Source organism: Odocoileus virginianus, chromosome 4 (assembly GCF_023699985.2).
Source record: "Odocoileus virginianus isolate 20LAN1187 ecotype Illinois chromosome 4, Ovbor_1.2, whole genome shotgun sequence".
Classification (NCBI taxonomy): Eukaryota; Metazoa; Chordata; class Mammalia; order Artiodactyla; family Cervidae; genus Odocoileus; species Odocoileus virginianus.
Window position 1 is genome coordinate 46955707 of NC_069677.1, and position 27990 is coordinate 46983696.

Sequence of the window (27990 nt, forward strand, 5' to 3'; positions counted from 1 at the left end):
TGAGATTATCTTTATTTTCTGCAAGGAAGACTCTCTTAGTCTAATTTTTAATACTGTTGGAAAATATTCGTGAAAAATGATAGCTTTCTTTTTCTTAATACAATCTCAGTGCTTTTTGTATAGTTTACATGGTATGATATTAAATGCATATTTTGCTTAATGTTATAAACTCATTTTGATTATTTTTTCTTTCTAAAAGCAACTTGTTCAAAAAATTTTAAATATTTTATATATATACATATCCTTAATCCATTAGTACCACATGAATAATACTAAAATCCTACTATCACTTGGTCACAATGTCATCTAATTAGTTTAGTTTCTTTCTAGTTGTGAATAAACCTTTTGAAAGTCAAAACCACAGACCACAAACTACTCTTTAAAAGTGGTAAAAATACTGTTTCATGTGTTTATGCTTATATTTTCAACCTTTAAGAAAAAAATGAACAAGTCTTTAAAATCCCCAAATTGACCACTGTAATTTTGTGGTAGGCCAGATAATGGGGTTCCCCAAAATGCCCATGCCCTAATCCCGAGAACCTCTGAATGTTACCTTAAATGGCAAAAGGGACTTTGCAGATACAAATAAGGGACCTTTAGCTGTAACACCATCCTGGATTATTCACGTTGACCCAAACTAATCATACGAATACTTTAAAGCTGAGAATTTTTCCTAGCTGGGTTAGTGTTTCAGGGAGGAAGAGACATTCAAAGTGAGAGCAACTCAATCTCTGTTGCTGGCTTTAAAGAAAGAAGGAAGGGGACCACAGGCAAGGAATGCAGGTGGCCTCTAGAACCTTCAGCATGGGAATGGGGAGTCCAGTCCTACAACTCACTGTAAGAAACTGAATTCTGCGAACATCCTGAATGATCAAGGAAATGGATCCTCCCCCAAAGCCTCCAAAGAGGAATGCAGCCTTGCCAATACCTCTTTTGGTTTAGTTTAGTGAAATCCGTGTGGGATTTATGACCTATAGACCTGTAAGATAATAAAGTTGTGTTGTTTTAAGCCTTGGTGTTCATGGTAGTTTGTTACAGCAGTACTAGAAAACCACGTTTGTAACTGTGGCACAAGGCCAGTCTTAGCAGTGAGTTATGTGAGTGGTGTTTGGGGAAGGTTTTCACCCCCTCTTTATTGATGACAAACTTTCTCCTATTAGTTTTATTGGTTTGCTTTAACAATTTGTTATTTCTTGAAGTAGTTTCATGGGAGTAATACACTGAACTTATTGTTATCAGGATCTTTTCTGAGTAATTTGGCTAGCTGAGAGTAGATTTTGGATGAGAGTGTGAAAAGAGAGGCATGGATACTATTACCAGGGAGATGGGTTTTAATGGGGAGAATTTTGGGGATAGCCATAGAACACTGTCAAGGTCCTGGATATTTGGGGAGGTGCCAGTGATGCTTGCCCAAGACAAAACTAAACTGGCTAGCCTCACAACTTTTCAAGACTGCATTTAGACAAAAAATACAGGCATGCCTCAGAGATATTGCTAGAGATATTTCAACTTTGGTTCTAGACCATCACAATAAAGCAAATATCACAATAAAAGGAGTCACATGAACTTTTTGGTTTCCTAGTGCATATGAAAGTTATGTTTACACTATACTATAGTATATTAAGTGTGTAAGAGCATTATTTTTTTAAAAAAACAATGTGCATATCTTAATTAAAAAGTAATTGGTTAAATATTAATTGGTTGGTTAAAAAAACTGCTAACCGTCATCTGAGCCTTCAGTGGTCATAATCTTTTTGCTGGTGGAGCGTCTTGCCTCAATGTTGATGCCTGCTGATTAATGAGGGTGGTGGTTACTGAAGGCTGGGGTGGCTATTGCAATTTTGAAAAATAAAAATTAATTGACTCTTCCATCACAAACAATTTGTAGCATGCAGTGCTGTTTGATAGCATTTTACCCACAGTAGAACTTCTTTCAGAATTGGAGTTAATCCTCTTAAACCCTGCTACTGTCTCATTAAACAAGTTCATATTATATTTTAAACCCTTTATTTTCATTTCTGTAATCTTCATAGCATCTTCCCTAGGAGTAGTTTCCATCTCAAAAAAACACTTTCTTTGTTCGTTCAGAAGAAGCAACTCTTCATCCATTAAACTTTTATCATGAGATTGTAGTAATTCAGGCACATCTTCAGGCTCCAGTTATAATTCTAGTTCTCTTGCTATTTCTACCACATCCGCAGTTACAATGGTAGCATCAAAAATCACTGATCATAGATCAATGTAACAAATACCATAATAATTTAAAAATTTGAAATATTGCTAAAAACACCAAAATGTGACACAGAGACATGAAGTGGGCAAACGTTATTGGAAAACCGTTGCTTAATAGGCTTGGTGAACACAAGGTTGCCACAAATCTTTAATTTTTGAAAAAATACAGCATCTACAATGAGCAGGAAAGTAAAGTGCAGCAAAACAAAGTAAGCTTGTTTATTGCTAAATCTCTCAAAAGTGTGACAGCAGCTGACTGTGTTCTTGTTCAGTGACATAGAGTTTCTTCATAGACAGCTCAAAATAACATTGATGTTTTACTTGGATGAGTTATTATAAATGCAGATCACATTTGTATTCCATAAACTTCTTTTACAATAACTACTATTTCTATTACTTTTCTTCTGTTTTTTACTCATTCATACTGTTATTTTTTTATAAATTATTTTCACTTAGCCAAGTCAAAAGTAATTTATGTTTATGTTTTCATATTCTGTATTCTAAGAAAACCATGTTAGCTACAATTTATTGCTTGAAATTCTGAAAAAAATAGAAAACCTCACCAGTATGGTCAAGTGATTTTCCCAGAAGTATCACTGATAGGTAAATGTGGTATCAGCATCTGTGTGGGGGGAAGCAGAGGAAAGGTAGCCAGGCTTCTAAGATCATAAAAAAAGAATTCCCAAATCACCAACAAAGGCCTGTAAGTGAGACAGGCCAATCTGAGAACAGCAGCTGAAACTGGAAAGACATTTCTGTAAAATCCAATTCTAAGTGCTAGGGGATCATGACAGGATCTGGCAGTGCTGGAAATGTCTGGGTCTAATGTACTCTTGAAACTAACAAGTCAAGCTTCCTCTTGGTACAAAGCCATGCACTACAGAAATTGCTGAGATTAAAATTCAGTTTGATTACAACAGAGGCAATTGAGCAAAGATGAGGATGGATCCAAATAAAATTTGGGAAGGAGCAGAAAATGCTCGTCTTTAAAACTGGAGGCTTTATTTTTAATCACCACAAGAAAGCAGCAGAAGAGAGCGCTAGAGCTGTCCTGCTGGGACATTCCTCACTCCCATGAGTGTACAGGAAAACCCTTGTCACTGGAAAATGAGCAGATCAGGGCCAGAGTCAAGTCATAATGTTACCAAAGACAACAGAAGCATGCCATAAACAGAAGCCCTGCAACCAGTTAATTCAGAAGTTGAAGGATATTAAAAACATGACAAAAGCTATGAAATAATCATGTAAATCATTACCAGGAAAAAGTAAGAAATGAGGTGATGGGAAAATGGGAGATTTTTAAGGAGAGGTGACAGAACTTAGGAGGGAGTTATTTTAAAAAGGAAAAATTATTACAGCAGTGAAGACCAAACTAGAAGGAGTATAAGAGCAAATGAACAAGGTGGATGGTACTTTAAGATAAATAGAATGTGAAATGGAAGCAAGGAAATTGCAAAAGAGATATAAAGTTTGATAGGAAGTAATAGATACAGAAGATAGAGGAAGTTTGATGTAATTTATATTAAATTAAATTATATAAATATGCCTATTTATATAATAAGCATCTTTAAAGGAGAAGCCCAAAGCAATGAACAGAAAAATACTAAAAGCCACTATTCCAGAAAGATTTCTTCAAACATAAGAGATTTGAATTTGATATTGAAAAGGCATACCAGATATATCCAGGACAACTGACCCAGATGGCCAACACCCGGGTATATGCTAATAAAACTATAGGACTTTAAAGAAGTAAAAAGTCCTGTGGCATACAAGGAAAAGAGCAAATCACTCATAAAGGGAGGAAACTCAGAATGCCATCAGGCTTAAATAGTGTCACTGTACAATGGTTAACATAGGATACTACAGCTATTCTGACTTTTAGTATAAAGGTCCATAAGCATACTGGTATAAACATGCAAGAACTCAAGGAATGTTATTCCCATTAGTGTTTTAAGGAGTTTATAGGGGAATTAGCTTCAGATTAACAATCCGAAACTCACATGGATGCATATACAGAGTACATAAAAACATATTGATCATACTATCAGTAGCTATAAAAGAATATCTATATCCATATATTATACTACAGTAGATCACGTCTTAATATTGGACATATTTGTACCACCACTTCTACCCTTTTCGTAGATAAATGCTGGTGCATGTGCATGCATGCACACACACACAGTTAACTCTGCACATGCACACTTATGAAGGAAAACAGGATAAAACATAAAATAGCTATCTATATTGAGGAGAGAATGGGAGAGAGGAAAGGGATAGAAGTTGGACTTCCTTGATTATACATTGTTTTATATATATTTCTTGGTAAATTGAACTTTTAAACCATGTAAATATGTTGCATAATTATAAAACAAAGTTAAATTTTTAGAAAGCAATTCCTAAAACCAAAGTAAGTGAAAAAAAAAGTGAAATTAATTGTGTACTCAGTCATTTGTATACCTACCTAGAGAGGAGCTAGTTCAAGTGACTTTAAATGATGTAATTTTCTGTTCCTTGTGCTTACAGTGGAGACATAACAGAAAATTATCCTACCATATTGGAAAACATTTTGGCAGTTCCTTAAAATGTTAAACATAGAGTTACCATAGACTCTGCAATTCCATTCCTAGTTACGTGCCCAAGAGAAATTAAAACATATTCACACAGTAACCTATACATAAATATCCATAGGATCATTATTCATAATAGTAAACAAAGCTGAAAAACTCAAATGCCTCTCAAATTATGAATGGAGAAACAAAATATGTATCCATACAATACAATATTACTTGGCAATAAGAAGTCATGAAATACTGACACATGCTAAAACATGGATGAACATTAAAAATATTATGTTAAGAGAAATCAGCCAATCACAGAAGGTCACATAGTGTATTATTTCATTTACATGAAATGGCCAGAATAGGAAATGAAAGTTGATTAGTGGTTGCCAGGAGCTTGGGGAGGGGGATGGGGGATGGGGATGTCTGCTAATGGGTATGGATTTCTTTTTGTGGTGATAAACATGTTCTGAAGTTAGTAGTGGTAATGGTTAGAACTGTGGCTACACTAAAAATCTACTGAATTCTATACTTTAAAAGGGTGAATTTCATAATAAATGAAATATAGCTCAATAAATTGTCACTTTTTTAAATGGAAATTTAAGAGCAAAAGAATGAAAAATTTTAAAGCTCATTTGTAACTGTTTGCTTTGTGGTATTGATATTTTTATCCTGGGTATTTACTTACATTGATGCTCTTAACTGGGATTTTTGGCCAGGTGAAAGGAGATATGGAGGTAAGATTGGAGAGGGTAAACAAAAATCCTACATTAATTTCCTGGCTTTGAATTGGAAGTTTCAGTTTGAGTTATTGAAAAAATGTCCTAATGCTGTCTTAAAGTGTTTTAAAGGCCTAGAAAAGACTTTAATGATCAACTCAGTAACAGTGGACACCCTTAGCATTTGTGGGGTTTTTTTCAGTACCATTTTTCACATTTCCATAAAGTAAACCATGACTTGCTGAAGAAAAGATGGATGCCAGGTGTGGGGCAGGAAATATAAAAGTGAGTCTGGACCATTTTGTCATTGTAGGAAGTAAGGAAAGTGATCAAAGACTACAGGATTTTGTCAAAAAGTCTAAAGACTAACTGAAAGAGGATCCCACTGGCTGATATTGAGCTAATTGGAGTGTTATACTGATTGAAACACATCAAATATGTTAAAATTAATGAGTTCATGATACTAAGCAATCAGATTTCTTGGTTACATTTGGAGGTTACAGGGGAACCAACTAGTGTAATAAATCTACTTACCCATTACCCAATAGTTATTACATAACGGTCGATTCTTGCCTCACCATACCATCACCTACTTCTCCATGGCTCATTTTTGAGCAAATCCTTGACATATCATTTCATCACTAAATTTTTCAGTGGATATCTAACTGAAAGTTAGACTGAAAGTTTAACACAAAGACTTTTTAACCTAACTCAATACCATTGTTAAGCCTAAAAACAATTAACAGTAATTTCTTAATACTATTAATTATCCAGTCACTATTCAAATTTGTATTTTGAAAACTAATAATTAATGGGAAACAGTCAAGATTTTATTCTGCACTTTGATATATGAACTATATCCCAAGGTAACCAAATAGTTGAGGAGATGCTTCTTTTTGTAGAACTATTACAGTAAGTAAAGAAAGAAAGATTGTAAATTACCAGGGAATCCCAAGAATGATTGTAATATTGCCATTTTGCAACTGCACATGAATTAGTTCACCTAGGCAACGATCATCATTTCCGAATAAGATAAAAAGACATTCGGATGTTAAATGCCTCCTGCTGGAAGTACACAACATCACTTATGAAGTTTTCTTGCCAAAAAAATCAAACTTGAATCTGATCAAGACTCTAGATCTAACTATCAGTTAACAGGAAATAAAGAGGACAGAGTAACATGTTAACACCACAAGAATGCAGATGGTAAGTTCAAACCTGTGGGAATCTACAGGACATGACCCAGTTTCTTCAACCACAGAAAATTGCAAGGGGAAAGAACATGTGTAAGGGGAACATAGATCAAAAGAAGTCTAAAAGACTTCTTAACCAATCAAAATGATTGTACCTTATTTGCATCTTAATTACAGCAAACTGAAGACAAAAGAGGACACCTCGAAAAATTTGAACACTGACTAAGGTACTTTGATAATATTAAGGAGTTATTGTTTGTTGTTTTTAGGTTTAATAATGATATTGAGGTTGAATTAAAAAAAACTTTGTTTTTAGTAATATATACTGACGGTCTTCATGATGAAATGATAAATGATATCAGGGATTGCTCAGAAAGATCTGGGCCATGATGGTGGTACACATGAGATAAGAATTACCCATTAGTTGCTAAGTATTGGAAGCTGAGTAATGGGTGTTCATTATACCAGCCATTCTTAAAGTGTGGTTGCTGGACCAGAAGCTTTAACACCACCTGTGAACTTGTTAGAATGCAAGTACTTTGGCCTCACCCTAGATCTACTAAATCAGAGAGACTGGGGTGGAGCCCAGCAATTTATTTTAACAATCCCTCTTCAGTTCAGTTCAGTTGATCAGTTGTGTCTGACTCTTAGCAACCCTTGGACTCTAGGTAATTCTATAATAATACACATTAAAGTTTGAGAACCTCTGCTTTATTAACTCTTCCTAATATACTTTATTTGAAATTCTAATAAGACGTTTCAAAGAAAAAGCTTGATGAATGTAAGAAAATAAATTCATATATAAGAAAGAGAAGCTAGTTTAGAGGATAAAGCGAAGATCATGTAATTTTCTCAAGCATTAGCAAATGAATTATCATGGTATTAATAGTGAGCCAGCGGCTAATGATAGTCTTAAAGGAAATCACGAGTTTTGCTTTTCTTTTAGAATAGTGTCTCTACATTAAAATCACCTAGAGAACTTTTAAGAACATATCCAGGCCCCACCTCAAATTCTAGGTTTAGTTGGTTGCATTTCTGGGTTTTGGTTTTTTGGTTTTTTTTCCCAAAAAGCTTCTCAGATAATTCTAATATACAACCAGAGTTCAGAACCAGTGTCCTAACTTTACAATGCTTAAGATTCTTGAAGTGCTCGTTAAAAGTTTCCTGAACAAACATAATGTCCATCGACATATGAATGGATAAAAAAGATATGTGTGTATATATATATCAATGTGTGTGTGTGTATGTGTGTATACATATATATACACACATACACAGTGGAATACTACTCAGCCATAAAAATGAAGAAAATAATGCCATTTGCAGAAACATGGATGCAACTAGAGATTATTATACTAAGTGAAGTCAGTCAGGAAGGAAAGACAAATACTGTATGATATCATTTGTATGTGGAATCTAAAATACGGCACAAAGGAACATATCTACAAAACAGAAGCAGACACAGAGAACCAGCTTGTGGTTGCCAGAGGTGGGGAGCGGGGAGAGGGAAGAACCGAAGTTTGGAGTTGGCAGCTGCAAACTATTACATTTAGAATGGATGAACAACATGGTCCTACTGCATAGCACAGAGAACTATATTCAGTATGCCATGATAAACCATAATCAAAACAAATATTAAAAATAGAGTATACATATATAACTGAATCACTTTGCTGTACAGTAGAAATTAACACAACATTGCAAATCAACTATATTTTAAAGAATAGACTAATAATAACAAAAAGTTTCTTGGTCCTCCTCCCTTAGAGGCTCAGATTCAATAGGATGGTATAGCACATATAATTTGCATTTCTAACAAGATGACAGGTGATATAGATGGTGCTGGCTTGAGCACATTTTGAGTAATACTACCTTCAAAGAAGGGATAGTTAGGTCAAAGACAGAGATAAGCATGTGAGAGGGATAATCTTCAGGGTTCTTGCTGCTAGCATCAGTAAATTACATCCAGGGAGACTGCCTCATTTCTTTCTCATGGTTAGAAATGCAAATATGAACCCAGTGTTCCATGGTTTATTTGGAGAAGAAAAGAGACTTAGAGTTTTTAATCTCTTTAAAAGCACAAATGACAAGGGGAATGCAGCCAGTATTTTATAGAAATTTTAAATGGAATATAACTTATAAAAATTTTGAATCTCTATGTTGCACACCTGAAACTAAGGTTAGTAAGATTTTTCTGGGTGGTTGGTTTTTGTGTATTTTTAAAATCATAGTAAGATTGGAAGAACTGAAAGAAAGTATAAGTAAATTTAGCCAAATTGTCCTTTTAGTAAGTGTATATTTCATCTGAAGAATGAAAGAAAATGCATATAATATCATTTTTGTAAAAGTTTTTTTTCTTACTATCTTATTCACACACTGACATGTACAAGAGTTTTTTATCCAGTTGATGCTTATTGATTTTGCTATATTGCTTTCTCAGACAGATTCTATAAAATCTTACCTACTTCACTGTGAATAAAAAAAGAAGAAAAATCTGTTTACTTGTATTTTCATGGTTTAAGATATGTATTAGAGATGCTTCAGTCATATTGTGTGTTTAGTTTCAATATGACAATTACTTTAATATTGTAGTAAAATTTTAGGTGTAGGGCCTATAGAGACCCTTATGAATTAATAGTAAGATGTCTTTGTTTTTTTCCCTATGGGATGTTTATGTTTACCCGTTGAGTATTAACTGCTTAAAAGTGAATCAAACGATGTAAATCGAAATGGTGTGAGTGTTCTACAGTTCTTGAGAGATTTTATACTCTTATCACGTCATGTATTCTAGTATGTACTTAGAAAAAAAATCATGTCTTTATCTTCCTCTCAGTACACTATCATTTAATTAAGAAAAATATTCCTTAATAATTCTAGAATAAAGACATGTTCTTTTAAAAAATCATCTTACTATGTTAACATATGCCCAATTTAAAACTTCTTTAAAATATTTTAAAATAAACTGATTCTGTTATGTTCTTTCTTCCCCAGTGGTCATATGCTTTAGAAAAGCCCAACACTGGTAGCATATTTAATATCGCGTGGTCAATTGATGGTACCCAGATTGCTGGAGCCTGTGGAAATGGACATGTTGTTTTTGCACATGTGGTGGAACAACGCTGGGAGTGGAAGAATTTTCAAGTAACATTAACTAAAAGAAGGACCATGCAGGTATGATTATGTTTCATAGTTGATTAAATCTGCTTCCCCACACACACACACATATTCAGTTTACAATACAGAATATGGAATTATCTTTGTTTATTATGGTATCATCGACTTGATGGACATGAGTTTGAGCAAGCTCCAGGGGCTGGTGATGAACAGGGAAGTCTGATGTGTTGCAGTTCATGGGTCACAAAGAGTTGGACATGACTGAGTGACTGAACTGAACTGATTATATTTAAATTATGTTTATTAAAATTCAGTCATATTAGAAAGATACTAACTATACCATTAGTGACTTTTTTATGACATAAAGTAAGAACCATTCACTGACATAGACTATGAGTGCCTACAGCTCCTGAAGTTATGGGGTTAAGGCAAGGATGAAATTGAGTTCCCCTAAACCTGAGTTTCTCTGCCAAGTTTATGATTAACCTCTCTATTCAAAACATTATTCCCTTTTTGTCCCCTACCTGTACCCTTCAAGTTTGAGAGTTATCAAAGAAAAGGGGGGTTGAAACTGAGCAGGACCCTGAGGGGTCCTCCTTAGTACCAAAGCCCGTATCTTTTGAGTTGTTCTACAGAAACTAAGACCGCCCCCCCTCCCCAAGCGGAGGATGGTGACTCCACGCTTGCATTGTAGACCCCAGACTGGTTGGAAATCAGAAGGTTGAAATTCCAGAAACATCCCTCTATCACTTCACCATCTCTTATTGAGATTTAGGGAGAAAACCAGATACTTTTGGGGTAAAAATCTTTATAGATTAAGACAGAAAGGTTGAAATGTGGCCACTGGAGTTCGGGGGAAATGTTTTACAGATCAGAGAACGTCAGTGGGAGGGGTTATTTAATCAGTTGTAAGCTTCTTAAGGGCATGGTACTATATTTCACTCATCTTTATCTCTCTATAGGGCCTGGCCCAGTGCCGCACATGTAATAAGAGCTTGACAAATACTTTAAAAGTTAGTTGATGAAAGGAAGGAGGAGTGGCCTAAGATGATGTGTTGATGGCAAACCATCTGCCAAAGAAAAGGGAGCTTTACCTTCTCCCTTTTCTTTCTCCTGTCCTTATCAGTTGTCTCTATCTTTAGCATTCAGAATTTAGATGATTGTAATTACAATTTAGATGATTGTAAGTACTATAAAAATTTGAAAACATACTTTGTGATTTCTTGGCTGGATCTGCTTTAGGCTAAGTATCCAGATTTTAAAATCTGGATAGTAGGGTCATTAGTGGTAATAATTAGGTACCTTATACATTTTCCTTGTTCTACTTTCTTATTTAAAAAATTTTAAATTTATTATAGAGAATTTAAAACACACAAAGAGAGAATAGTATAATGAATCTCTTTGTACTCATTTCCCAGCCCCAACAGCCATCTGCCCATGATCAAGCCTGCCCCATCCGTGTCCATATCTACTTTTCCCCTGTCCCAATTATTTTGAAGAAAATTTAGATATCACTTCAGCTGCAAAAATTTCAGTATATACAACTAAAAGATAAGGACTCTTTTTTTTTTTAACATACCCACAATACCATTCCTTAATTATTTAATATTTAAATACTAATTCCTTAATATTATCAAAGGAATATCCAAAAAATGTTCAAATTCAATTGTTTCCTCCATATCACATTTTTAAAGGTTTGTTTTTGTTTGAATTAGGATCCAAAATGGTTTACATGTTACCATTGGTTGATATATATTTTAAGTATCTTTATATTTTCCTCTTGCGGTTTATCTGTTGAAGACACCAAATTAGTTTGTGTGTCTCCAGAGTCTGGACTTTTGCTGACAGTGTCCCCATGGTTTGGTTTGACATACTTCTCTGTCTTCTGTATTTCCTGTAAATGAGTAGTCAGATCTATTTGATAGTATAAATATATATTTTGGTTAGTTAGCCTGGGAACTAAGACATTATTTATAGTATTGTGTCTGTGATAAAGAATGCACTGTGAGTTCTAGTCAGCTGGCTTGGGGACACAGTTTTATTCACATAGGGCATGGGGGCTAGCTGATATAATATCGCCTTCATTTCAGAAGTGCCCTAAGATGAGAATATATTTAAAAAGAGAAATTTTTCTTTCATAAAAAAAGAGCCATCTTAGCATTAGAGGATTTTTATATCAGATAAGGTGAACAGTGAGGTTTTTAAATAGCTTATCTAAACTGAATTGTCTCTATACTTAAAATAATGTTTACAGATAATCTTTCAAAGCTTTGGAACGAGAACACTCTTTTTAGTTTTGTAAAGGGACCTTACTCTCAATGACTGTAAGACATTTATTTTGCGTTTTTGCTAAGCTGGGTCTATCTTTTCATAGGTTTTTTTTTTTTTTTTTTTTACAGCAGTTTCATTTACTTATTCGGTAACCTACGTGCAATGCCTTGAGCTAGGCAATGGGGGATACAGTTTTGAATAAGACAGATTTGGTTCCTGTTCTCATGAGACCTTCTGGATTAATATGTTGAAATTTTTCTTTTCATAAATTTACCTCAGATTGATTAAATGAAAGTAAAGAATAAAAAAGCAAAAGAAATTTATTGGTCCATGTGAAGTCAAGAGATAGACTGATGAGGTGGTATTGGATCCAGGGGCTTAAATAAGGTCAACTGGACTTCCATCACTTTCTCTTCCTGCAGTCTCCTTTTTTCTGTATTGGCTTCATTTGCACAAAGGCTGTCTCTCTGTTATGGCCATGGTATCTCTAGGCTTACATTCTACCAACTTCAAGCCCAACAGAAAGAGTGCTTTTCCCTCTAGCCCCCTAGTAATTTCAGCAGAAGTCTCAGCATTGGATTTCTTGTGCCAAGTCTGGGTCAGGTATATTTAGTTGAGAGTTGGAATGGAATCAACCCCATCAAAACCACTTAGTCACTTAGAATAATGGGTATGTTTCCCCAAAGAAAAACCAAGGCATAGTTACCAGAAAAGATAGCATTTGATTCTGGGCAGACAGAAACCAACAGCTATCCACTATAGTCTATCCTTTAGCTACTTAGCAACCGTAACTGTATTAGTTATTGATGACTGGCTAATAAATAAACAGTGGTTTAAAACAGCAATATTTATTATCTCTTAGTTTCTTTGGGTCAAGAATCCAGGCATGGCTTAGTAAATCTTCTGACACAGAGTTTCTCACAAGGCTGCCATTAAGGTGTTGGCCAGGGTTTTCAGTAGCACGTGAAGCGTCCTCAGCTGGAGAGGACTTGCTTCCAAGCGTACCGACATGGTTGTTGGCAGGCTTCCATTTTTCAAGGGCTATTGAACTGAGGGCCTCAGTTTCTTGTTGGCAGTTGCCTGGAGGCCTCCCTCAGTTCCTTACATGTAGCCTCCACACTGGGCAGCTCACAACCTGGCAGCTTTGTGAGAGCAATTATGAAGGGCACAGAGCGTGTGAGTGAAACATAAGTCACAGTTCTTTATAACCTCAACTTGGAAGTGTCATCTCATCGTTTTAGCCTTTTTTCTGATCATTAGAAGTGAGCTATGAGGTCTAATTCACACACAAGTGGAGAGACTTACATAAGGATGTGAATACCAGTAGGTGGAAATCACTAACCCCTTTACAGTCTACTCACAACACATATTAATGCTTACCCTTATTCATGTATACGTATAATTCAGAGATGCTCTACTTAACTAATGCAGCTATTCCTTTTGCTTTTGAAAACAAACCCATCCCCTCTCTAAAAGATGATAACCTAAACTCATCCAAGTCATTCCAGCTCTAACTCTTTGGTCTGGAAAACTAAATAAATATGAGTTTTAATTATTCTCCTCCTCCTCCCCATCTTCCCAATATATAATGGTGAAGGGAATACACCTGGAATGAAAACAATTTGGAGAATGGGGGAAGGAAAAACAGCACACTGTGATTATGAGGTCCATAACAAAAGCCCAGCTGGCCAGGAATATCCTGAGAATTCTTTGTTTTACCACTGAAGTTAGTTGCTTGGTTAATTTGGCAATTCTAGCTTGCCTTTTGGGGAAGATCTCCCACTTGGAAGGATTTCCTTTCTGGAGTCTACATTTTAACAGCCCACTTAATGTTGTTAAGATGGAGCCATAGATGGAGCAATAGGGACAATAGCCACAACTTTTTGTTTGCCTGGTTTAGAGTTTCACAGTTTCCTTAGAAGCTTTGTAGACTGTTGATTTGTGTTTCATTAACTCAGAAACCAGAGATCATGTTGAGCCCTAATTGTTAACTTTAGACCTTGACCTGAGAGTTGCTACCTGGTAATAGGTTTCATTGCCCTAAGACATTACCTGTCTCCCTGGACCTCAGCTTTTATGTGATACAATAACCAAGAGTGAGAAGGTTTCCTCATTTGTGCCTTGTCTTCAGGCTAAATTCTAGCAATATTTCTTTCCAAAAGGAGAGTTGATGTCTTTGCTGGGAGGAAGGGCCTAGAAGGGAAGAGGGTACGGGTGGAAGAGACGAGGCATTCCTCAGGTCTCAAGTTTCCCATTTGCTCTTTCCTGCCACTGTCACTTTAGCTTGGGGCTCAGATATGGCTTCTACACAATTTGAACGTTGCCATAGTTCAGAATTATTTAATTCTTAGTCACTCTATCTCCTGTAAAGATAAAAGTTAATGAGAGAGTGTTTTTGATGATTAAATGAGATCTTGTATGTAAAACAAAAATAAATGGTATCTATTGCTATGGCTATATTTAGGATTAAATATGTATTTGGAAATGTGGAAACAGAATTTTCAGACTTAGGTCAGTCTGAGGGGTCAAATATTGTGCTTAGGTGGAAGTATTAGGTGATAAAAGTATGAACACGTTAATTCTGAAGCTGCCCTGAATAGAACAGAGCAAATATGGGTACATTTAAAATTCATCACAGGACATTTCTGATGTAGGATTCACCATTACTTTGAAATTATAACAGCAATCATCAATGTGCCTTTGTTTGTTATTATGGCCAAGATGTTTTATTGCTGTTCTAGTGTTCCAGATTCACAAAAAAGAGAATTCCCCCATGTGAAGCTTTAGGCCAACGTGAATTTTAAGAAATCTGTCTGTAATTTGAATAATGACAGAAGCTCATACAATCAGATTTTTAAAATATTGAATTAATTGTCCTAAACCTGTGTTAACAGCCAGTTTATTTCACTGGATATCATGTTGCTGTAAAGAAACCTCCATGTAACTTCCTTTAGAAACTTTTATTTCGTTCCATTAGCTTTCAAATGTTTCTAGGAAAGGATGGCATTTTGGACCTTTAAAAAAGTCTCTGGGAGCTCAGACTTCTGGTGAAAATGGTGTCATCAGTTCATACTTGGAAGGATAAGGCATACATTTGGCTCCAAGGAGATCAATAATTTATGAAATATATTTTAAAAAGAGATTTATCTGGATTCAAAAACAGGATAAACATCTCTGTGGGCCAGAAATGGAATAAGAAAGCAGAGTGTGGAGTCAAGTCTCCAACCTGCTTGACTCCTGGTGCAGAAGCTGGGAGGCAGAAGCAGAGCCGAGAGGGCTCCTGTAGACTAATGGAGCGGAAAGGACTCGGAGAGAGGCCAGGGGCCTGAGGCAGGTCTCTGTCTGAAATCAAAGCCTGGGTCCTGGGGGTAGCTCTCTCCTCCCCTTGCTGAGAGAGAAACCCAGAACACGCTAGGCTATAAGGAGAGACCCACAGGGTCACCAGCTCCAGTCACGGCCCTCTTGGTTCTAGGGGGCCCGTCACTTGGACCTAGAGCTGTGCAGGACACAGCCTGCAGCACCTGCCTGTGGTCTGACAGAGCTCGGCCTTTTCACTGAAAGTACACTTCACATTTTTGTTCTAAGTGAAAACTGACCGACTCCAGAGACCAGTGTTTCTCCCTCAGCCTTCGCAAGTAGAAGCGTTTTTCTTCTTTATGCCAGGAATTACTCAGTCCGGGGGTCATATAGGTGTCTCCTAACCCCTCCTTGCTGAACCCAGACCGTAGTAGCTACTTCTTTCTTAAAGGATTCCAGCTCCTTTGAAGCACCTGCCGTCAGACTGCTACTCCCTTTTCAGTCGTTTCCCACATTCATCAAAGAGTGGAGCAAATGTTATCAGAGTCTTTTTCTTTCTTTTTATTAAGACTTAAAAAAAAATCTCAAGGATAAGGACTGTTTTTATTTTAACATAATCATAGTCAATATTTCACATTTCTCTAGTTGTCTCCTAAGTCTGTCCCATTTCTTCAACTGTTTTCTAATACTTTTATGGTTGGTTGGTTTGTATTAGGAAACAAAGTCCCACGTTACATTTAGTTTATTTTGTATTAGGAAACAAAGTCCCACATTACATTTAGTTCATTTTTCTCTTCAGTCTTTTAAAATCTGGAACAATTCTGAGGTCACACCTGCAGGTATCGACGGTGAACAACAAAACACAAAAGCCAAGTATTGAGATCTATCTCAGAGAATAAATAAAATTTATAAACTTAACAACTCAAGTGGAAATCAGAGGGGCATTATGGGTTTTATTCAAATTCTCCTTCCAGTCTACATTAATATAATACTGTCCATAAACAACTTTATCATGTTTTATTTCTACTAAAGGTGAATTGAGAAACAACTCAGATGAGCAAAGAATGCTTTTGTCAAGTCGTCCAATAAATATACATCAGTTCTCAACTCCTTAAATTTACAAAGAAAACTCTTCTAAAGTCTCAATGAAAACAAAAAACCCAAGAGTGAGATCTCAGTTCCTATGTAAAAGAAATAGGAAAATTATAGAAAGATAGTGATTATTAAAAATTACCAATTACTTCTTTTATATAATAATGTTACTTTTTAACCTATAAAATGAGAACAGTCTACCTCCCTAAGTCACAATGATTTTAGCAGTTTCAAATTAAAGAATGTATTTGAAAGAACTAAAAAAAAAAATAAAATCTGGAACAATTCCTCTTCATTTATTTGTTTGTTTAAGAAACCAAGTCATTTGTTCTTTTGGATTTCCCGTCTTCTGTTTGCATCCTAGTGGTTTGATTACATGTAACATTTTTATTTAGCTTCTGTATTTCCTGTATACTCGTGATTAGATTTAGAGACTTGGTAAATATATAAAGAATACTTTGTGCGTGATGCTGTGTACTTCCTGTTGCCTCGAGACACATGTCTTCTTATCTCTTAACTATGATGAGATTGATCAGTGTGTTCAGGTGTTATAAGTCTGATTCACCTGTCATATAGTTGCCCATTAGGTTTTTACTTTAATATTTTTAGCAGTCAAGAATGGTACTTATTTAGAACCGTGTCTTATCAGGAGTTGCATCTTGTGATTCTATCATTCCGTCTACTTTTGTTAGCTAAAATCCTTCTATAATAGACTTTGCCTAATCAACTATTTGTTACCCTGAAGTAAGACAAATTCTGATTTATTTTCCTTTATTTATCAGTCTTCAAATAATGAATTCATTTCCTGGCATGCCCAAAGAGTTTCTTTGTTGTTGTTGATGATGATGTTATTATAAACTTGCAGATTTAGAAATTTTGGTATATTTCAATCCATTGCAGTCATTATTCTCTTTAATGCTCCAATGGTTCCATCTTTGCCCAGTTGACTCCTGTGTTCATTTGGGATAATTTCAATAGCTTGCTTGCATTTCTGATAAGATGTTCTAGGTTTCTTATACATTTCCTGCTCCAAACTTGGAATCAGTCATTTTTTTAAGAAGGCTTTGTTCCTTTTGGAGGGGAATGCTACTTAGAGACCATGATCCAAGTTCTAGGTATGCTCATTGCTATTGGTTTGATCATTACTCCTAGATAAAATGTACTTTTTAACTGATAAAAATATATCATGAGTATGTACTGTTTCAAGTTCAAATTCAAGATTATGGCGTTTTACTCCTGATTTGTTTTATTTGCAGTTCTTTTCTCTTACAAGAAAATTTTGGTTCCTAAAGACATTAATGTATTCTAGCATATATCCTAAAATATAATTTAAAATAATAATCTCAATATTATTGCTGAATATTGTTTTACATTTTTTGTTTTTTTAATATGAATAAATCTATATATCTTCATAGCCTTCTCTTTATCAGATAAAAAGTATCACACTATACATACTTTTTTGCATCTTGCACTTTTTATTTTACAATGTATTGTGGAGATCACTCCATAGATATTACTCAGTCCTTTTTAGAGCTATGTGTTATTCTACTCTGTGAATGTAGTTTATTCAGTCTGTCCCTCATTGATACACATTTGGGTTGTTTCCAGTCTTTTGCTAATACCAGTAGTGATGTATGTAGTAAGAGTCTATTTGTATGTTATTTCATAATTTTGCCTGTTTATTTTGGTATAGAATTCTAGAAATAAGATTGCTAGGTCAAGGATTATATGTGTATATAATTTTGCTGTCTCTTGGCATGGTGATGACTGATAGGGATAGGAGTTAGGGAATAGGTAATAAAAATATATGCCTTATAGACATAAGTACTTTGAGGAAGTACTTGTAAGAAGTTTGACTTTATCTTCCTATTTTTTCTTTCCATAGTCTTTTATTCTTCATTAATACTATAATTGTCATAACAATTTAGAAAGATGATAATATTTTGATGGAAATTTAGAGAAGTATTAACTTCTAGGTATAATTAATCTCTCAATTTTTTACCTCTTTATTTAATATCTTCTGGTATTAACCAGAGATTTCATAAATTTGTCTTGACCAATGTATTTTTAATTTGTTGTAGATTATCTATCAGTTTCAAAATTTTTGGCTGGTATTTCCAAACTTTAAAATCCTTGTAAACTTTATTCAGTTAACAAACTTTTATAACAGTTTTGACTATCATGGGTGCATCTCTTTTTGTTAGTTGGTGCTTAGTTTTCTTATATGTTATCTCTATGTTTTTACATGTGGAAACATTTTCCACCCCTCTGTGCAGCTTGGCTTCTTCACTATGCAGTCAGTTTCTTTACTAACACCTCCTACTCCACTTTTGATTTTTGAAGTTATTATATCTCTTTCTTGGAAACTTAAATTTTAAAGTAAAACCTAGCCCTAGAAAGATATATTCCTACTGTTTTGAACAGAAATCATGTGATCTCTTTCCAGCTCCTAGAAGCCATACTCCTTTGACTATATACCTCACTGTTCTAAAACTGCACCACTGCTGCCTCATACAGGTTGGCTTTCAGATTAGAAATCTTTATAGATCATTTTCTACTGATTTCTCACTTTTCTGTATCTGTACTTTTGTTGGTCAATTTTTATACCCAAATATGTCATCTTATGCCTGGTTCCTATTGAATTCTTCTTTCTATGGTTAGATAATCAAGAATGCCTTTTAATTTTTTTTTCTTTTTTGGTGCATTTCAGAATCTTGCTAACTTATCTAATTAAAAGTTTGCTGTATTTTAATGTTGTTCGTTGGTATTTCATGTTTCCTTCTTTAGGTTCGTAACGTTCTTAATGATGCAGTGGATTTACTGGAATTCCGTGATCGAGTCATTAAAGCCTCTTTGAACTATGCACACTTAGTTGTTTCAACGTCTCTTCAGTGTTATGTGTTCTCGTAAGCATCTTGCATTTCTTTAAAATCTAGAGTTTTGTGTATGAAAAAAAAAATTTATTTGCCAGCTGTCATATTAACATGGTTTGGCTTAAACTTAACTTTCTCAAAAATGTCACCTATCTTGAACTTACTCCTAACTGAGAAGTGATAAAAAGTGAGCTATGAGCAGAGAAAATAGATATAATAGTTGTGCATCAAAGGTTAATAATCACTTTTGTAATACAAAATACCTTCTCTGGGATAATGCTTGCTCTTATTTTACTCATAACCCAAGGACTTTAGTATACGTTTATTGCAAAGCCCAGAGAAGTTTAGGAGCACCTGATAAGTGGTGTGAAAAGGAACCGCCTAACCACTGGCAGAGGACAGCTTACAGCCTGAGAGCAGGCTGAAAGGCGTTCAGTAAGGACACAAGGAGGTGTTCAGGCCCAGGTAATCATGAATGTTCATACTGATGATCCAGAGTTGTCCAGAAATGATGAAAGAAAATACATTCAGTATACTTTGTGTTGGGCTTCCCTGGTGGGAAATTGCAAAATTACTGAAATTGAAGACATAATGTTTGAATCTGAAGGATTGATACTTGTATTAGAGCGGTTGCTTTTTAAAATATTTACCAAAGGTTTAGAAGCTGTTATTTAGTTTTTTTCTCACTCTACCTTTCTCATACTAGTTAATACGTTATCAAAATATTAAATTGCTTTTCTTTTCTGAGTTAACATTGCTTCCCCTCTCTTGTTGGCAAGACATTCACTACGGTACAAAATATTTATTAAAGTGGAATTCCAGTGAGCAGTAGTGGAAATGAAGTAGTGCTAAGAGCCATCATACCAAAGTATATTTCATTAAATTATTGTAAAAATACCTGGTGTTTTAGATCATAACAACTATTCTTTACTCAGCACTGTTATACTATCTTTTATGTTCATGATCTGATTTACTCTGTGTGTTGAATATTATTATTATTCCCATTTTACAAAATGAAGAAGCTGAAGGATGCAGAGGTAATTAAATAATACCCTGGGTCACACTACTTAACTTCTTTTCTAAAGGAAGAGCTGAGATTTGAATCCAAGTTCCTAATAACTGTTGTTCCTTTTTTAGTAATAAAAATATAATTTAAAAAATAAATCTGCAAACAATATACTGGTTTATATGGGAAGAAGTTCCAAAGAAAATCACATATGAGCATTCTATGTTAAATTTTCACTTAATTTCTCAAATAGTTGTATAGAAAATTCCCTTCCTCTGATCAACACTTAGTTTAGGGAGTTTATATCTCCATGACATGTGTGTATATCTTAGTTGTCAAGAATCTCAGATATTTTGTAAGGGGATGTGGAAAAAAACCCCTCATACTCACTGTTCTTTTTAACTCTCTTGACAAAGAATGAAGGTTAATCCTAATGATTGCATAAATGAAGCATGTGTGATATTTTTTCTAAAGTACAAAAGTACATAGCTTTATCATACCTGTGAACTCCAGACTTGCTGATTATTAGTAACAGTTTATTCACTATTTGGCTTTATGCATGCATTTACTTACTGAAATGGGTATCAGGCTCTGCGTTAACCACGATTAATTTCCAGCAATGTGCCTGCTTACCGCAACTTTTCCCTTCCCCCATCTTCCGGATCTGCATATGAGATTTAAAGAATTTGTTCTATGAAAGTAATTGAGAGAAGTTTAGAAGTTTAGAATATATAGGAATAATAAAACATTTTAAACTATCGAGCAACTTTGATTATTTGAGGATGGGTTTTTCAGGTTGTAAATGTCCTTTCTACCCATCCCTATCTTTGAATCATATTACATCATGAAACTCATAGGAGTTATTTGTTCATTCGTTTTATCCATTTGTTCAGTAAGCATAGTCATAGCTTAACATGTATATAGAATTTTACAGTTTACAGAATGTTTCACAGAAATCTTCATTTGCTCAACACTTACACTGGGAGACTGATAGGAAAAGTGATCATGTTATTATTATTATTACAGTTTTTGTTCAGTATCTGCTACACAACAGGCAGTTAACTAGATACTTTAGGTAAGACATCATTATCACCATTTTACGAATAATGAAACTGTTGCTTAGGAGGTTAAGCTTATTAAGATCATAAGGCTGACAGGTGGTGAAACCAGATTTCTAATCCTGATCTGTCTAGCCAAAACCTCATCCTCTCAAGAGGGAGGGGACATATGTATACTTACACGGCTGATTCATGCTGATGTATGGCAGACACCAGTACAATATTGTAAAGCAATTATCTCTCAATTAAAAATAAATAAATTTAAAAAAATGTTCATAGCATCACATTTATAAGAATCAAAATCTGAAATCAACCAAATGTCCATCAACATTAGAATAAACAACTGTGCCATATCCATGCAATAAAATATTACATAATAATGACCAAAAAAATCCATCCTCTTTTCACTAAGCTATGCTGCTACTATTTTTCAAAAGAGAAACATTAGATGACTTGCTCAAGTCACAGAGCTAATAAATGACAGAACATGAACTTATGATTCCTCAGTTCACATGTTGTGGTTCCTAGAATAAACATTTATTAAGTACTTACTATGTGCTAGATGCTGGGGACACAGACTCCACTTTCTAGTCAGGTATACAGGTGTGCAAATGAATAATTTCAGAACAACGTACCAAGTGCTATAATAGGATCATATACAGAGTTACTGTGAAACTAATGATGCTTTGTTTAAAATGAGTACCCACTACTTATTAAGTATTTTAAGTGTAAATAAGTATCCATTTTATTTGTCTTTCAGTACGAAGAACTGGAATACACCACTTATATTTGATCTCAAGGAAGGAACTGTTAGTTTAATTCTGCAAGCAGAACGGTAATTTATTTATCGTGTTTCACTATTGAATTTGGGGATTAAAATATTTTAAATTGCAGTAAAGTACTCTTTAAAGCATGCCATTTACAGGATGGTGTGTTCTGAAATCACTGGTACACCAGAATCAATCTGTTTCTTCTATTAATTTTAAAAGAAAATAAAAAATAAGGGAATAAACTCTTAGATCAGTACTTCTAAAACTTTTTGGTCTCAGAATTTCTTTACATCCTTAAAGTTATTGAGGTCTATGTGTGGGTTATATATGTTGGCCTTTAATATGCTAGAAATCCTTCAAGCAAGGCTTCAACACTATGTGAACTGAGAACTTCCAGATGTATAAGCTAGATTTAGACAAGGCAGAGGAACTAGAGATCAAATTGCCAACATCCATTGTATCATGGAAAAAGCAAGAGAAATCCAGAAAAACATCTACTTCTGCTTCATTGACTATGCTAAAGCCTTTGACTGTGTGGAGTCCAACAAACTGTGGAAAATTCTTAAAGAGATGGGAATACTGGACCGTCGTAACTTGTTTCCTAAGAAACTTGTACGCGGAACAAGAAGCAACAGTTAGAACCAGACATGGAACAACAGACTGGTTTAAAATTTGGGAAAGGAGTCCATCAAGCCTGTATATTGTCAACCTGCTTATTTAACTTATATTCAGAGTATTTCAAGCAAAATGCCAGACTGGATGAATCACAAGCTGGAATCAAGATTGCCAGGAGAAATATCAGCAACCTCAAATATGCAGATGATACCACGCTAATGGCAGAAAGCAAAGAGGAACTGAAGAGCCTCTTGATGAAAGTGAAAGAGGAGGGTGTAAAACCTGGCTTAAATCTCAACATTCAAAAAACTAAGATCCTGACATCTGGTTCCATCACTTTTTGGCAAATAGATGGGGGAAAAAATGGAAACAGTGGCAGATTTTATTTTCTTAGGCTCCAAAATCACTGCAGATGGTGACTACAACCATGAAATTAAAAGACTCTTGCTCCTTGGAAGGAAAACCATGACAAACCTAGACAGTGTGTTAAAAAGCAAAGACATCACTTTGCTGACAAAGATCCATATAGTCAAAGCTATGGTTTTTCCGGTAGTCTTGTGCAGATGTGAGAGTTGGACCATAATGAAGGCTGAGTGCCAAAGAATTGATGCTTTTGAACTGTGGTGCTGGAGAAGACTCTTTAGAGTCCCTTGGACAGCAAGGAGATCAAACCAGTCAATCCCAAAGGAAATCAACCCTGAATATCCATTGGAAGGACTGATACTAAAGCTGAAACTATTAATACTTTGGCCTCCTAATGTGAAGAGTCAGCTCACTTGAAAAGACCTTGAAGCTGGGAAAGATTGAGGACAGAAGGAGGAGGGGCAACAGAGGATGGCATCACTGACTCAGTGGACCTGAATCTGAGCAGACTCGGGGAGACGAGTCAGACATGGCTTAGCAACTCATGGGGTCACAGAGAGTCAGACACGGCTTAGCAACTGAACAAGGACAAAATACTAGAAAGTAAAATTGAGAGATTTACAATATATCAATTATAAATGATAAGAATAAACTTATTACAAGTAAACATCAGAGTAATGAGAGAATGACAGTGAAACAGGCAAATTACTATAACATAGTTTTGACCTCATTGTTCCCATATTTTCTGTCTTGTATTTGTTTTAAAATACTGGTTGAAATTCATTCATTTTATGAGGCACTACTAGGCTGTGATCTGGAGTTTGAAAAACAATATTCTCTATCAATACTTTGTGTATACAGGACTGAGAAACTCTGGGCCAGTTAACTGGAGTAAAGTAGTAATAGCTATTACTCAGGTACCCACATTTTTCCATGAAAATGATCAACCAATCTGTCACGTACAGTGGTACCCTACTAAATCAGAGGTCAGAGTTAGAAAGTTAAACTTGATAAAACCAGGAATAAAGCATGAAAATATAATCTACAATTACTTAAGATTGATGCCCATGAAATCTTTTCACTAAAACCATTTAGTTTATTACCTCATTCCTTTACTCACCACTTAGGCAGCTCTTGAGAGTGTTATTATCAGGTTTTCTAGCCCATTTGTTGTTGTTTAGTTGCTAGATTGTGTCTGACTCTTTTGCTACCCTGATGCACCACAGCCTGCCAGGCTCCTCTGTCCATGGAATTTCCCAGGCAAGAATACTGGAGTGGATTGCCATTTCCTCCTCTGAGATATTTTCACAACCCAGGGATTGAACTTGTGTCTCCTGTATCTCCTGCACTGGCAGGCGGATTCATTACTACTGCACTCCCTGGGAGGCCCATAGCCTTCTACAGATAGCCAGATGCTGAATGCTGGTGGCTGTTAGAATCTGGCACAATGACAGGAAGAAAGTGACTGCTGGCAAGGAAGCATGGAGAAAAACGAATGGCACAGAGCCTTTTTTTTTTTTAATTGAAACACAACTTTATTCTGATTCTAAATGAAAAGGAGTGGGAATGACAGTAACAAACAAGATTCCACTTCTCAATCTTGTCATGTGACTATAGCAGTCTTGTGTTAGAAACTCAAGGAGGAAACAACTGTGTTCCGAAACACCTAAATGTGCAGGTCCAAAAAATGAAGGTATTTTTTCTAAACTGCCATATTCACTCAAAAGCCCATCTATCTCCTTCAGCATCCAAAGATTAAACATTTCTTAGCTATATAATAAAGTGGCAAACTCGCTGCATCACTGACATCACAGGACAGTTGCCTATAAAACTAGACTTCTGACGCTGGGCCCCAGCTTCACTTTGTCACAGGTCATCATCTTCATCCAGGAGAGCAGTTGTCTGAGCAACCTCTAAATTGTGCCCGTGCTGTGCTGTCAAGACTGGGGCTATGACCACTTCTGGCAGGGCAAGAGCAGGCATGGTGACAAACTCCAAGTTAGGGTCTCTGGTCAGTTTTCTAGCAAACCAGAGGAAGAGCTTTTCAAAGTTGTAGATACCTTTGGCAGAAATGTCATAGAACTGAAGGTTCTTCTTTCAGTGGAAGACAGTTGACTTTGCCTTAACCTTTCTGTCCTTAGCATCCACTTGATTGCCACACAGCACAGCTGGGGTGTTCTCACACACGCATACCAGATCTCTACGCCAGTTGGGCACATTCTTGTAATTCACTCTCTATGTTTCATCAAACATTACAACAGCACGCTGAGCTTGTATGTAGTAGTCATCCCTCAGTCCACCAAGCTTCTCCTGATCAGCCGGATCCCACACACTGAACTTAATCGATCCTCTGTTGGTATGGAACACAAGAGGATGGACCTTAACACCCAAGGTAGCCACATACTTCTCAGATTCACCAGTCAGAACATTTCATGAAATGTAATTTTTCCAGTACCACCATCACCAACCAAAACAAGTTTGAACTGAACTTGGGCTTCTCTTTGGGCAGCCATTTCAGTGTTACTTCCAGAAGTGTTTGTGCCCATCTGACTAAGGGCTGGAAAGATGGTAGAAGCATAGCACCAGCAGATTCTCCTAAGTATCAAAGCTATCAGTTGCACAGTTGCTGAAGAGTATGATCATCGTATTGATGATCCTGAGTGATCAAGAAAATAATTGTATCATATTGTCTACCAGCTGTTTAGTGATATTGAACCAGTGATTGATTGATTGATTGATTGATATCGTAAACTTTTCAAACAAAAAGACATCTTTGCCAGGTAAAAGGTAAGATGTCAGCTATCTAAAAAACCGTATTTTTGAAATTCTCTTTTACTTGAATAGTTCCAAATAAATTTATTTCTTTATATAGTATTTATAAATGTATATTGAATATGCTGTTAGTAAAGTCATATGTTAATAGTGTAAATTACTAGATAATTAAAGAATTTTTTTTTTTTAGAATATTTTATTTACTAACCATTGCTGGCCATATATGTACATTAGAAATGTTTGCCCCTTGGAATAGTGTTTATTCACAGGAAGTTAAAGCTTTAGGTGTTGTTTAGAAGAGGAAATGCTTTTATTACTGAGACAAAAAAAGAATATATACTAGTATGATATGTCACTTGTCAACATTAGCAAATATTGTTTTCATACACTAATGTGTAAGGGCCAAATCCTTCAATTAAAAAAGCCACACAGCAGTACTCAAGTATTCATTTAATTCAAGTGTACATTTTTGGTATTCATTGTATACTAACTTTTGTTTATCTTGATGTTTATTTCCTAATGGTTTCCAGAGCAAAAAGGAACAGTTAGCAATTCTTGAATCAAGAAATAGTTCTGGGGAATTCCCTGGCCATCCAGTGGTGAGGACGTGCCTCTTTCACTGCTGAGGGCCCGGGTTCAATTCCTAGTTGGAGAATTAAGATTCCATAAGCTGCGTGGTGTGATCCAAAAAAAAAAAAATCTGAATCAAGGATATTAATAGCTTGAACATAAAGTTTTAAGAAGTAATAATATGTTCAGCTTTGAAGAAGCAGACTCTCTGATATAGCAATAGTATGAGTGTAAATCAATAGACCTTTTAAAGGGGAGTTTAACAACATATGTTAAATTTTTAAAAGTATATGTCCTTTGATCCAAATATTGCATTTTTAGGATTTATAAAGGAAATAAGCAATGTAAACATACAAAGATGTGTATATACCTCAGACATTCTGTAAGAGTGAATAATTTGAAATAAAATAAATGTCCATCAGGAAAGAGTTAATTAAGTTCTATGCATACTTTGCCACAAGTTATCTCTATGGAGGTAAGAAGATTGCAAGAGATCTTTTACTTTCTCTGTATTATTTGAATTGTTTTTTTGTATTCTTAAAATTTCAAAGGAAAAAATAGCAGCCATAAAATGTTTATATTTTGACTTAAAAAATAAACAACACAAGATACTATGCCTTGAATAGAGCTGTCATCACAGCAAATGAACCCAACTACCTGATATTAAAAAAACAGATTTTTAGATATGAATACATTTCTTCATGGTTACTATATTATTTTAAAATCAAAGCTTCTTATTTTAATAAATGCTCACTGTGATGTGAATTTTTTAGTCATTTTCACTCTTTAGGACTCTGCCTAGTATTTAATCTAATTTAATACTATAATTTAATGACCCTTAGCATAATCTTTAATTGTAAAATATGTGTTAATACTGTTTCATAAAACAAATAGCATCTGTCATTAAAAGATTCACTGAATTGTAAATTACATGATTTTTATTGCTTTTGTATAGATATGCTTCTTTAGGAAAGGAAATGAATTATAATTATGATATTAAAGGGTTCAAAACTTTATAGGGTGGTGATTATGGACATTTTCATTTTTCTTTTCCTACCTCCATCAGAAAATAAAAACCTAGGAAACAAATCAAAACAACCAAATGTTGACTTTTCAGGTTGTTTTTATACTTCATTTTTTATATATCTATGTTTTATTATTGTTTTAATTGTAAGATTTAGATATTTCCAAAGCGTAAAATATTTTCTAAATGAAAAGAAAATTATAGTAAATCCTACTTGAGAATACATCTTTATTCTGTATTTTTTAGACATTTTCTTCTTGTAGATGGTGGTGGTATCTATTTATATTCTTATGAAGGGCGCTTCCTTTCCTCTCCAAAATTTCCTGGAATGAGAACAGATATTCTAAATGCACAGACTGTCTCTCTGAGTAATGATACCATAGCAATAAAAGACAAAGCTGATGAAAAAAGTAAGTGCATTTTTATAATTTTCAATGAAATTTATTAAAATTTTCATCAA

At 35.0% G+C, this 27990-nt stretch overlaps 1 protein-coding gene across 3 annotated transcripts in view; it reads left to right on the forward strand.

Annotated features, from left to right (window-relative positions):
* IFT80 (intraflagellar transport 80) overlaps positions 1 to 27990 on the forward strand; it is a 113905-nt gene that overhangs the window by 55151 nt on the left and 30764 nt on the right. For all 3 annotated transcript variants that reach the window (XM_070466505.1, XM_070466504.1, XM_070466503.1), the window contains exons 9-12: positions 9697 to 9876; positions 19267 to 19385; positions 22177 to 22251; positions 27777 to 27940. In XM_070466505.1, coding sequence (XP_070322606.1) covers positions 9697 to 9876; positions 19267 to 19385; positions 22177 to 22251; positions 27777 to 27940 — 538 coding nt within the window. The remainder of the gene's footprint in view (positions 1 to 9696; positions 9877 to 19266; positions 19386 to 22176; positions 22252 to 27776; positions 27941 to 27990) is intronic.